Below are 13,680 nucleotides of genomic sequence, written 5' to 3' on the forward strand. Positions count from 1 at the left end.
ATCATTTTGAGGCACCTTTTTGTGAACCGACTGAGTTAGGTGTTGAAAAACTTAGTCCTAATTCCTATCTGGCCATTATCCAGCTGTGTGACCTTGGCTGTATCTCCTAATGGCCCTCCACTCAGTCTTATGTGCTAAATGAGAATTTTAGATTGCAGGGCCTCTAAGGCTCTTTGTGGCTATTCAGTCACAAGGAAAATAGGTTACTATGCAGTCAGTACAAGTAAATACTGCGTTTCGAACAGGCTTTGATTAATACAGTACACATTGTTTTCAGTAATAGGTTGGATGTTCACAGATACTCCTCCAGGTAAAAATACTGGATCATAAAATCCTTTCAAATGCACAGCAAAGCTGATGCATTAAAATGGAATTATTCAGTGACCAGAAACAGTAAGGAAACATAAACTCACAAAGGTAAGTGAGCTCTGGAGCTGGAGATTACATGGAGGTAAATGTGACTCACTTGTGGTTTAGTGACTGGATTTTAGAGAGGATTGTAGCAGATTCCTGCATGAAGCTGGAGTCCTAAAGATTAAGGATCATATTGTTAGAGAATAAACAACACAGAACATCCACCTTGCACAAGTAAATGTTGGAGATCCATCCTATCTTGGACTTGCTCTGGGTAAAGCAAGAAAAATATCTGCCCCTCTCCACCCCCACCTAGTTTCTTACCACTGTTGTCCAAAAAATTCAAAATTCATTAAAGTGGATGCATGTTGGTAGTTCATCATCTAGGCATCTCATAAAAGCACTTGCAAATCATCTCTGAAGGACTGTCCTTTAAACCCAAGGCTTGAAAACTTCAGTGGCCCTCCTGGTCCATGAGGTCTGCACCTGAAGATTTCAATGTCAATTTGCAGTTGGTTGAATCCAAGGATGCAGAACACATGGATACTGAGGGGGGACTAAGGGACTTGAGAATATGAAGATTTTAATATCCACAGAAGTCCTAGAACCAATTCCCCTCAGATAAGCAAGGATGACTGTACTGATAAAGATCCAAGACTGATGAGCTCACAATCATAAATCACTAAAGGCAAGAGACAACAAGGCATGATAAATTATGGAGTGGATGGAAATGCCAAACAAAAGAATGAGCTGTAAAGATTATAGCTATTGGAGTTATGAGCAACAGACTATATATGTGTATATATGTTGATATATATATATATATATTTTTGTATTTTTTCTGAAGCTGGAAATGGGGAGAGACAGTCAGACAGACTCCCGCATGCGCCCGACCGGGATCCACCTGGCACGCCCACCAGGGGCGACGCTCTGCCCACCAGGGGGCGTCGCTCTACCACGACCAGGGCCACTCTAGCGCCTGGGGCAGAGGCCAAGGAGACATCCCCAGCGCCTGGGCCATCCTTGCTCCAATGGAGCCTTGGCTGCGGGAGGGGAAGAGAGAGACAGAGAGGAAGGAGGGGGGGTGGAGAAGCAAATGGGCGCTTCTCCTATGTGCCCTGGCCGAAAATCGAACCCTGGTCCCCCGCACGCCAGGCCAACGCTCTACCGCTGAGCCAACCGGCCAGGTCCTGTGTATATATGTTTATGCATATATACTCCAAACTATGCATGGAGGGTAAAAGAAATAGAAAAGGAAACTGCAAGTATGTTGAAGAAAAAGGAAACCATAAAAAATGTTAAGTAAATGTGAAAATATCAAATAATACTTCTACGAATAAAAAGAAAAAAATGGCTGAGAACTTTCCAGAACTAATAAAAGGAAACAATTTCAGATCCAGGAAGCCCAGTAAATCTCAAACAGGATAAATAAAGAGAAATGCCCACTTAGCGGTGTTATAGTTAAACAATACTAAACAGGAAAGCAAGACCTTAAAAGCAGTAAAAAAGAAAAGGAAAATTACCTACAAAGGAATAAATATTAGACTAAATGTTGACATCTCAAAAGTAACTGGAGGTCAGAAGACTTTGGAATGACAGTTTTACAACACCAAAATGTGAGCAACTGAGAGTTTTATGCTTCCAATTTTTTATACCCAGAATAACAATCTTCTAAGAACAATAGCAAAACAAAGACATTCAGGAGCTGTGGCTGTTTGTTGAAGACCATATTCAGCCTATGGAGATCCCAAAGAAGGCACCTAGAGAAATAAATATCCCAACCTCACTCTACACCCTTCTTAGTTGTCTGAACCTAATTAGAAGCCATAGACTAAGGGAGATCCTTTCAGTTTGAAGAAAAATAAACAATAACCTTAAAGCCTTCAGGGGCTTTCGCAGAAGTAAATGGAATATATCCAAAATAATGCCCTTCACCAATTTTATAAATCAAGAATCTGATCTCAGTCCAGATTAAGACCATACTATACAAGAATATAGCTTACGTGAGTCACTCATGAGCACAGATGCAAAATATGCTAAACAAAATATTAGCAAACTGAACTCAGCAATGTACAAAACAGGTAATATAGCAAAGCCAACTGGGATCATACTAGAAATATAAGATTGGCTTAAGATAAGAAAATTGATGTAACTGACCAAAGTAGCATATCAAAGGGGGAAAACCTCACAGGATCATAGCATTTGATAAAACAACTGTTTGTGATAAAGTTTTAGTCAACTAGAAATAGAGGGATATAGTTTTAATATAATAAAGACATCCCCAAACTATATATAGTAAAATTTTATCAATGCAAGAGTTAAAAACATTTCATTTAAAATAAAAGTCAAGGATGACTACTACCATAATTAATACTCTGCATTGTATTGGAACTCCTAGCCTGTGCACTAATTTTTTTTTAAAAAAGAATACAAGGTATACAAATTAGAAACAGACAAACTATTATAATTCATGTGACTGATTATCCACAAAGAAAATTAAAAATCCACAATCCAATTATGAGAATGAATAAAGTTTTGTAAGATTGACATATAGAAGATAAATATACAAAATTTAAACTGTATTACTATACAGCAACATTAGTAAGAAAAAGCAATTTTAGCCCTGGCTGGGTAGCTCAGTTGGTTAGTGTCATCTCCATATGCCACGGTTGCAGATTTGATTCCCAATCAGGGCACAGACAAGAATCAACCAATGGATGCATGAGTGCGTAGAGCAAGAGATTGATATTTCTCTCTCTCCTTCTCTCCTTTCCCCTTTTCTAAAATCAATAAAATTGAAAAAAAAGAGAAAGAAAACTTAGAAAAGCTACTATTTAAAATAACAAAGATACCTAGCAATAAATCTAACAAGAGACATGCAAGATCCTGACATAGAAAATTATAAGCCTTGAGTAAAAACTTTGGAGAACTAAATGGAGAAATGCACAATGATCACAAACAGGAAGACTCAGTATCACAGATGTAAAACTTCCCTAAATCAATCTATAGACCTCATGTAAGTTCTAAGAAATACAAGAAAAATTTTTGTTTAATTTGACCATTAGATTCTAAAATTTATGAGAAAAGTCAAGTATCAGTCAAGACCGAACTAAAGAATAAGCAGGCTAGATGACTGAATTGCTCTTCCATTTTGTTAAGGCTTATCATAGAAAGACAGTAGCTTGCAAATTGTGCTATTGGTAGAGATAGTCAAATAGAACAATGGAAAAAAAAGAGAATCCAGAAAGAACAAACTGTTCATATATCAAAATCTATATAGGATAGAGGATGTACTGCAGATTATTGGGGAAAAATGACAAAACATTGGATATCCATGTGGAAAAAGATATGTAGATATATTACAGACTAAATATTTATGCCAACCCCAAATTCATATGTTGAAGCCCTTGCTTCCAATGCGATGACATTTATTTATTTATTTATTTATTTATTTATTTATTTATTTATTTATCGTGATTGGAGGGAGGCAGAGACAGACTCCCACATGCAATCTGACCAGGATCCACCTGAAAAGTCCACTAGGGGGCTATGCTCTGCCCATATGGGGCCCTTGCTCCATTGCAACCAGAGCCATTTTTTTAGCATCTGAGGCAGAAGCCATGGAGCCATCCTTAGTGCTCAGGGCCAGCTCGCCCCAATGGAGCCCTAGATATAGGAAGGGAGGAGAAAAGAGAGAGAAGCAAGAGGAGTACGGGTGGAGAAGCAGATGGTCACTTCTGCTGTGTGCCCTGTCCGCGAATTGAACCCAGGATATCCACACACTGGGCTGACACTCTACAACTGAGCCAACCGTCCAGGGCCCCAACGTGATGGTATTTAGAGGTGGATCTTTTGGGCAGTAATTAGGTTTAGATGAGGTCATGAGGATAAAGTCCCCATGATAGAACTAATGTCCTTGTAAGAAGAGAGAGACCAATATTCTCTATCTCTTCACTATGTGAGAACACAGTGAGAAGGCAACTATCTACAAGCCAAGAAGAGGACCCTTACCAAGAACCAAATGTACTGGCACCTTGACTTGGACCTCCCAGCTTTCAGAACTGTGAGAAATAAATTCCTGTTGTTCTCATAGTTTATGGTATTTTGTCAGCCTAACATAATATGGAATGTCTGTATTAACCATACAAAAAATTTCATTCTGGGTGGATTAAAGCATATATAGGAAAGCCAAAACTTTAACATTTCTAATAAAAGATAGAGAAGAAATATCTTCATGACACAGAGTAAGAAAGAATTTCTTAAATACGACACAAAAGTGCTAACTTTCCATGGAAAATACTGACATGGTTTTACTACTTTAAACATAATAACCTCTCTTGATGGCATTTGCATTCAATTTTGGTATATTGCTTTGGGTAATATGGCCATTTTAACAATGTTGATTCTTCCAATCCATGAACATGGAATATTTTTCCATTTCATTGTGTCTTTTTCAATTTCTTTCAATAATGCTTTGTAATCTTCAGTATATAGGTCCTGCACATCCTCTGTTAAGTTATTCCTAGGTGTTTTGTTTGTTTGTTTTTGCTGTGGCAATTATAAAAGAAATTGTTTCTTTTTTTTTTCTTTTTAGTTTATTTTTCAAAGTTTCATTGTTGGAGTATAGGAAAGCAATAGACTTTAGTATATTGATTTTGTATCCTGCGACTCTACTGTATTGGTTTATTGTATATAACAGTTTCCTGGTGGAGTCTTTGTTTTTTTTTTATATACAGGATCATGTCATTTGCAGAAAGTGATGTCTTTACTTCTTTCCTGATATGGATGCCTTTTATTTCTTTCTCTTGCCTGATTACTCTGGCTAACACTTCCAGAACTATGTTGAATAAGAGTGGAGAGAGTTGTCTTATTACTGATTTTAGAGGAAAAGCCTTCATTTTTTCACCATTTAGTATGATATTAGCTGATGATTTATCATATATGGACTTTATTATGTTGAGATACTTTCCTTCTATTCTAATTTTATTGTTTTAAAGATAAAGGGATGTTGTATCTTATCAAATGCCTTTTTTGCATCTACTGATAGTACCATATGATTTTTGTTCTGTTTTGTTAATGTGGTGTATTAATTATGTTGATCAATTTACATATGTTGAACTATCCTTGTACTACCAGAATAAATACCACTTTATTGTAATGTATTATTTTTAAATGTGTTGCTGTATTTGATTTGCTAGTATTTTGTTTAGGATTTTTGCATTTGTATTGATTAAAAATATCAGTCTGTAGTTTTCTTTTTTTGTGTTGTCCTTGCCAGGTTTTAGTATCAAGGTTATGTTGGCCTCATAAAATGTGTTAGAAAGTATTTCTTTTTCTTTAATTTTTTTGGGGGGAAGACTTTAAAAAGGAAAAGTAACAAATCAGCATGGTATTGACAGAAAACAAACATACAGGCCAATGGAACAGAATCGAGAGCCCAGAAATAAACCCCTTATATGTGGACAAATAATATTCAACAAAGGAGCCAAAAATACACAATGGAGAAATCAAAGCCTCTTCAATAAATGGTGCTGGAAAAATTGGAAAGCCACATTCAAAAGAATTAAACTTGACTATAGTTTGTCTCCTTAAACAAAAATTAATTCAAAATGGATCAAAGACATATATAAGATCTGAAACAATAAATTACATAGATGAAAACATAGGTACTAAATTCATGGACATTGGCCATAGAGAAAAATCTATGAATTTGACCCCATAGACAAAGGAAGTAAAGGCAAAAATAAATGACTGGGACTATATCAAACTAAAAAGCTTCTGCACAGCGAAAGAAAATGACAATAAAACAAATAAGCCACCAACTAAATGGGAGACAATATTGCAAACAACAGCTCTGATAAGGGGTTAACATTCAAATTATATAAAGAAATCACTAAGTTCAGCAACAAACAAGCAAACAATCCAATTAAGAAATGGGAGTCCTGGCCAGTTTGCTCAGTGGTAGAGCAAACTACCAGCATGTGGAAGTCTCAGGTTCAATTTCCTGTCAGGGCTCACAGAAGAAGTGACCATCAGCTTCTCCACCCTTCCCCTCTCCCCGTTTTCCCTCTACCTCAGCCATGGCTCATTAGGACAAGTTGGCCCTGAGCAATGAGGATGGCACCATGGCCTTACCTCAGGTGCTAAAATAGCTCAGTTGCCAAGCAACAGAGCAATGGCCCATGGTGGGCAAAGCTTCATCCCATAGGGGGCTTGCCAGGTGAATCCTGGTCAGGGTGCATGCTGGAGTCTGTCTCTCTGCCTCCCCACATCTCACTTAATAAAAAAAAGGGGAGAGGACCTGAACCAACATTTCTCTCCAGAAGACATACAAATGGCCAACAGATATAAGAAAAGATGCTCATCTTCAATAGCTATTAGAGAAACTCAAATCAAAACTAAAATGAGATACCACCTCACACCTGTTAGATTGGCTATTATCAACAAGACAGGTAATAACAAGTGTTGGAAAGGCTGTAGAGAAAAAGGAACCCTCATTCACTGTTGGTGGAAATGCAAATTAGTACAACCATTATGGAAGAAAGTATGGTGGTTCCTCAAAAAATTAAGAATAAAACTACTATATAACCCAGCAATCCCTCTACTGGGTATCTACCCCCCAAACTGAAAAACACTGGTACGTAAAGACACATGCACCCCCATGTTCTATAATAATGCACACCCAGCATTATTCACAGTGGTCAAAGACATGGAAACAACCAAAGTGTCCCTTGATTGAGGATTAGATAAAAAAAGATGTGGTAGATATATACAGTGGAATACTACTCAGCCATAGAAATGATGACATATTGTCGTTTACAAAATGGATGGACTTTGAGAACATTATACTGAGTAAAATAAGTATATCAGAAAAAGCTAAGAACTATATGATTTCACACATAGGTGGGATATAAAACTGAGACTCATGGACATAGATAAAAATGAAGTGGCTACCAGGTGGAAGGATATGTGGGAGGAAGGGTGTAAAGAGGGACAAATATAAGGTGATGAAAAATGATTTGATTTTGGGTGATGGGTACACAACACAATCAATAGTTCAAATGCTATAGAAATGTTTACCTAAAACCTATGTACTCTCATTGATCAATGTCAGTCACCCTGTTAAATTTAATTTTCTAAATAGAATTTAAAGAAAAAGAACCTCTCTTGACCAAAAGGTACTACAAAGTGAGTACAAAGACAGCTATAAATGGAGAGATGTTTGGATACACATCACCAACAATAAATAAAAGAACATATATGAATCAATAAGAAAAGAAAAGAGAAAAGAAGTACTGAACAAGCATTTTACAAGAAGGAAAATATGCATGGCCAATTAACTTATCAAAAGATGAACTTGGCAACCATGAAAATACAAGTTATATACTATTTCCCATGCATGCACTTGCACCCATATTCAACAGTGTGGCCACTGCAAGTGTTGGTGGGAGTGTGAAGCACTAGGAATTTTCAAATTTCACCAGTGGGAGGATCAATTTGTGGAAAAGAACTCAGCATTGCCTGGAAAAGTGGAACATGTGTGTGCCTTACCTCTACAAGGGATATACCCGAAAGAAATAATTGTGTCTGTGAACCAGGAAGTGTGCACATGAATGTTCTCTGCTATATTTTTCAGAATCATAAAAAACTAGTATCAACCCAAATGTCATCAATACAAGAAAGCTAATCTGTCATGTACAACACAAAAGGATATTATACAACAACGAAAATACATGAACCGTAGCTCTAGTCATCTCTATTGTTAAATGTCAAAACCAATGTGAACTAAAAAAAAAAAAAGTCAGAAGAGCTATGGAAATAAGGAGACAAAACAAAACAATACACTGTGCTATAAATATGTCACAATAAATAAAATTCAGGACAAGAGTATCCTCTGCACAGGAGGAGAATGAGAATGTGATGAGGGAGAACCCAAGAGTCACCAAAGTGTTGGTGATTTTCTATTCTTCATCTGAAGGGTATGTTTATGCCTGTTTTTCTAATGACTCCCTCATTACTTGGTATATGTATGTTATATACACTGTGTACTATACATGCTATCATAAAAATGAAAGCTTGGCAAACCTCAGTCTCTATACAAAATCATGTTCAGAACAGTACAGTCAATACAGTCCTAAATAATAATTTTTTATGAAATTTTAAAAACATGATATATTATTAGGCAATCTGTATTCCATTCTCAGGATCTCCAATCTCCTTCTGACCATCCAAAGGCCTAGATCAATCACAGAATTATTTTTTTTTTTTTGCCTCAGGAAACAGCTGAGAATTTTGAGGCCTTTATCCTTATTGGTTTTCCTCCTGAATAAATAATTTAACATTCTTCACAAATTCTATGAAAATCAGGACTTCTGCAGCAATGGACAGGGAACTCTTTGTCTAGAAGTCTGGAAGGCAACTGACAGCAGGATCTCTATTGAGCTTTTTAATAACTATTCCAGCTATTTTATAGAATTCATTTGTCGATAAATATAAATTGATGGCATACTAGATGGTACAACCAACAAATACTCCAGTGAAAGGTTCATTCTTAAGCCATTCACAGCAGCGTAAGTAAGCCACCCTCTTGCTTCTTCCCATGCTTCCTACTGATTTTGGGAATCCTTTTGCTCATCCCCACATCAATTTTTTGGGGTTTACAGATAGCACAACCTTCCAAGATTAAAGAGATCTGTTCCTTTCCCAATCTCCCAAATCACTTTAGTCTCATCACCTGATGCTTTCTGCACCTTCTCCAGCTCCTTCTTGTCTTTCCTTGTCATTATGATAAAGGCCAGCAACACCCTCTGCTACACTTCTCTCATCTGAGCAGCAGGACAAAGCTGGCACTGGTACCAGGTGGCGTGTGAAGAGAAGGTACTCAAGTGTGGGTGAGTTGCCAATTCACTGAAGCGGCTGAGGATGACACAGTACTAGTGTGGTTGTTTGGTCATTGGGCAGAGAATTTATGAGTTCTCTTCCTGAGGAAAGTGGAAGAGAACTCTCACTAGATGGGCTCCAGACTCAGGCTGGATCATTGTCTGAACTGAGTAAGGATTCGGTATTGGTGTCTTTGGATGGCAAGGTAGGGAAAGGGAAAGAAACAGAGAAAGAAAGGGGCCTCAGAAGGGCCCGTATTCCAGAAGTCAAGCTAACAAAGTTACCCGAGGGTATTTGGACAGGTGAAAGAAACAAGTGGTATTAAAGTATCAGTTACCTAGGAAAGTCCAGTTTTCCTTTCTATTTCAGGAGTGTCAGTACCCCTCTGCAGGATAATGAAAAGGAGATCAACGGAGTAAGAGTATCACCACTGCAATCTCATGTTAAAAGTACATGCACAGATATATGGTATCACTACATAGCACTTCTTTTCTGAGCTCTAAGTTGAATTTGACCTTCTATAGATTAGTGTTGCCAATATCTGTAGATCATTCCAGACTGCTTTTTTTGTAACTTTGAGTCAATATTTGAAAATGTGGCATGATCTCCTCTTAACCATTCTTACTTCTAGAGTTAAAAGTGAAGATCTCATCATGAGAAATGCTACTGAGCTGAGCTGACCTGAGAACATGGGTAAGGACTTAATGCTCTTAGCTGCAGAGTACGCTCAACAGGATGCCAGGATCCATTTAGCACAAACTACTTAAGTAAGAAAGCTTTAAAGAAAATGTGGGAAGAAGGGCAGATAATATCTACTGCCTATTAGAGCACAGCTAAGCATTAGAAAGTGGAAAAGAGGGAAGGTTATTCGTGAATATTGTTTTCATCAATAATTCTTAGAAATTTTAAAATGAATACGGTTGAAGATCTGTTTCTAGAAAGGTACCAGGAGGTTCTGAAACCAGAGCTATACGTATATTGACATGAGTTTTATACTTTGTCCCCAAATAAAATAAGGTATAAGTAATTTGTTTGCATGCTGACCAAGAAGCACTCCCCTTCCCCCCCCCAAAAAAAAAGAAGTGGTGGACTTACATTGGTGACATATTCAATGTCCTTCCAAAGGATGCACTCCCTGGGGAAATCAGCCAAATCTAAGAAGTGATCTACCACCACTTGGCCAATTAAGTCATGGCGAGAGAACCTGTCAAAGTCGTACACAGAGAAGTGAAGCTTCCGGGCTTCAAGGTCATTGTAGGGAACTGGAAATAAAAACACTTCATCAAACACAGGGTTCAGGGTCTTTCTGTGAACTTTAGTCTGGTGTTTTGTTTTCCGATCGGGAAGCAAATAGATCTTGACGTAAGGATCTGATGTTCCAGAAAAGTCCTTGGCGGGCAAATTGACAGCTTTGTGAATCTTCACTATGAGCTGCTCTAAGTCACAGTCATATTTTAAAATAAAGTTCAGTTTCCCACAGGCTTTGCTGTTACTCCTTCTCCCATCGTCATTATCCAAAGACTTCTGTTTATATAACTCTGGTTTAATTCGACCAATTCCAGCCAGCTGTTCCTGTTTCTGAAGCTGCTGGATGTTGAAGTCTGGGTTTGACAGGTTGAGTTGCCTTGAATTATGCCTTGAGTGAAGAGCAAGAGAACAAAGTTATAATCTCATTAGCTACAGGTCTTTTAGAAACTTGTGCCTAGGAATGTAGGTAGACAGTTACACACTAGGCTCTTTTTTTTTTTTTTTTTTTTGCTTAAATTCAATATGTTCATCAATGTGAGTAATCTGCTCCCCAAGGCTGGAAGACCAAAATTGAGGCCTGGTATCAACAAATGAATGTATTCACATGACCTTGGAGATTTAAAGGATTAATGCACTTCCTAAACTACTATGCCATTAAAAAGGCTTATTGAGCTGGTGGAATGTAACCATGTGTTCAGACTGATTTTAAAATAAAATTATTCATATATATATATATATATATATCATCCTGAAATTGAAATAGTTAGCTGTATATCTTCTTAAGAAGAATGAATCTTTCTCTAAATTACACAGAATGTCTTGTCACTGCCTTACAGCTTTATAGGATGTGTATTTTTACTAGTTCAAATCAAATCATTTGGCCCTGGCCGGTTGGCTCAGCGGTAGAGCGTCGGCTTGGTGTGCGGGGGACCCAGGTTCGATTCCCGGCCAGGGCACACAGGAGAAGCGCCCATTTGCTTCTCCACCCCCCCCTCCTTCCTCTCTGTCTCTCTCTTCCCCTCCCGCAGCCAAGGCTCCATTGGAGCAAAGATGGCCCGGGCGCTGGGGATGGCTCCTTGGCCTCCGCCCCAGGCGCTAGAGTGGCTCTGGTCGCGGCAGAGCGACCCCCTGGAGGGGCAGAGCATCGCCCCCTGGTGGGCAGAGCGGCGCCCCTGGTGGGCGTGCCGGGTGGATCCCGGTCGGGCACATGTGGGAGTCTGTCTGTCTCTCCCCATTTCCAGCTTCAGAAAAATACAAAAAAAAAAAAAAAAATCAAATCATTCTATCACAGGAACACAATTTTTGCTTTTGTGAGAATGTATGTGACAGGATGTCTCTGCTTGCGGTGGGCTGAGTTGGCTCTGTTGCAAGTGCGAGTGTGCTTCTGTGATTCCACGCGGGTGATAATGAAGCAGCAGGGAGGGTTTTATTTCTGTAATAAATACTATGTGTATAAAAGGAAAGGTAAGCTAGTATAAATGTACTCAAGGATTCAGTTAGAGAAGGCTGGATACTGATATTTGCAAATTAAATATTTGCTAACAGAATCGACTCTTCCCCTTATAATCTTATTGGTTTGGGTTAAAAGTTTCCCTGAAATTGTATTTGCAATGTGCATACTTGTGTGTCTTCACAAATGGAAAAAAGTGGTCATTACGTAAAAGGTTTTTTTCTTTTTTATTATTTTCCAAGTGAGAGGAGAGAGATAGTGAGATAGACTCCTACATGCGCTCTGACCAGAATCAACCCAGAAGACCCTGTCTGGGGCCGATGCTCTGCCCATCTAGGTCATGCTTGTAACTGAGCTATTTTTAGTGCCTGAGGTGGAGGCTTCACAGATCCATCCTCAGCACCTGGAGCTGATGCACTTGAACCAACTGATTCATGACTGCAGGAGAGGGAGAGAGAGAGAGAGAGAGAGAGAGAGAGAGAGAGAGAGAGAGACAAAGAAGGGGGAGTCAGAGGGGGAGGGGTAGAGGTGTAGATGGGCACTTCTCCTGTGTGCCCTGACCAGGAATCAAATCTAGGACATCCCCATGCCAGGCTGACACGCTGACACTCTGCCACTGAGCCAACTGGCCAAGGCCACAGGTTGTTTTTAAGGTGGTTTTTAGCTCAGAGTTTGGAGTCATGATACTATATTTTCTGTAGTCTCTCAATAACCTTAATTAAAATTGTTTCTCTCTACCAGGTCAAAAGCAACAGCCAGGCAGTCTCTGAGGGACTGGTAGATAGTTGGAGTAAACAGTGGTGTGTATCTTCTTTTCCTTTCTTAAGACTATTTTATTAAATAAAGATGTGAAAATAGGACTGATAGCCCCCAAAACACATTTGAAATTATTCTCCCTTGTCATACAAATGCTGTTATGCTGAACATTCCTTTTCATCCTAAAACATATGCCTCGTCACTAATCACCCACAAGAGCATAACCACAGACTTGTCACTCGCACTTGTCCCAGCCCACACAGTCCACCACAAGCAGACGAACTCTAGGCACACACATTTCCACGTGAGCACAAACTGGTCGGAAACTTCTGTTGTGACACTTTAACTTCTTACAGAGAAATCCTCAATCTTAAGTTTTCCCTGTATTTTCTGATTTTTCAAGGCCAGAAAGAAAGTTCGAAGATGCTCTTAAGCACCTCAAACTGGCTGGCTATGCAAGTATAGCCAGGTCATTTCCTTGTCGAGATGTTGAACCTCTGCAGTGCTAGAATAGAGCTGTAGCCTTGTTCTGTTGGGATCTCTAGGCAGAAAGAACCAGCATGAAGAAGCAAGTTTCCAGCCCTATGCAGAGGCCATAAGGGGCTGGCATCAATTCTGGCTCCTTCTGCTCTTAGTTTTTCTCTTTAGGCTGGACTCAAACAAGAGCCATACTGGGGTCTGGAGCAAGTTCCCACCTACAATGGGCCAAACTAGGAGCTGTTAGTCAGTGATGCTGTTTACATACTAAAAAGTGCTCCATCAAGACCCACTGGGTGTGCCTTCTCTGCACCAGCATCTGTGATGGGACACCAGTCCTATGTCCATACCAGCCCCAACCCTGCCGCTCTGCTGTCACTCCTCTCCAGAGGTGGGTGCTGAGCAGGTTCTCTGTGCATAACACCTTTCCTTCAGTTTTTTTGGAGATTACTGGCTTTAGATTCATCACAGAAACATTTTGTCTTAACCCTTATCTGTGGGACTAAGTCTATCAT

At 39.0% G+C, this 13,680-nt stretch overlaps 1 protein-coding gene across 3 annotated transcripts in view; it reads right to left on the minus strand.

The window, feature by feature from the left end:
• SYT9 (synaptotagmin 9) overlaps positions 1-13,680 on the minus strand; it is a 244,015-nt gene that overhangs the window by 149,037 nt on the left and 81,298 nt on the right. For all 3 annotated transcript variants that reach the window (XM_066366479.1, XM_066366477.1, XM_066366485.1), the window contains exon 3: positions 10,330-10,870. In XM_066366479.1, coding sequence (XP_066222576.1) covers positions 10,330-10,870 — 541 coding nt within the window. The remainder of the gene's footprint in view (positions 1-10,329; positions 10,871-13,680) is intronic.

Source organism: Saccopteryx leptura, chromosome 1, assembly GCF_036850995.1.
Source record: "Saccopteryx leptura isolate mSacLep1 chromosome 1, mSacLep1_pri_phased_curated, whole genome shotgun sequence".
Lineage (NCBI taxonomy): Eukaryota > Metazoa > Chordata > Mammalia > Chiroptera > Emballonuridae > Saccopteryx > Saccopteryx leptura.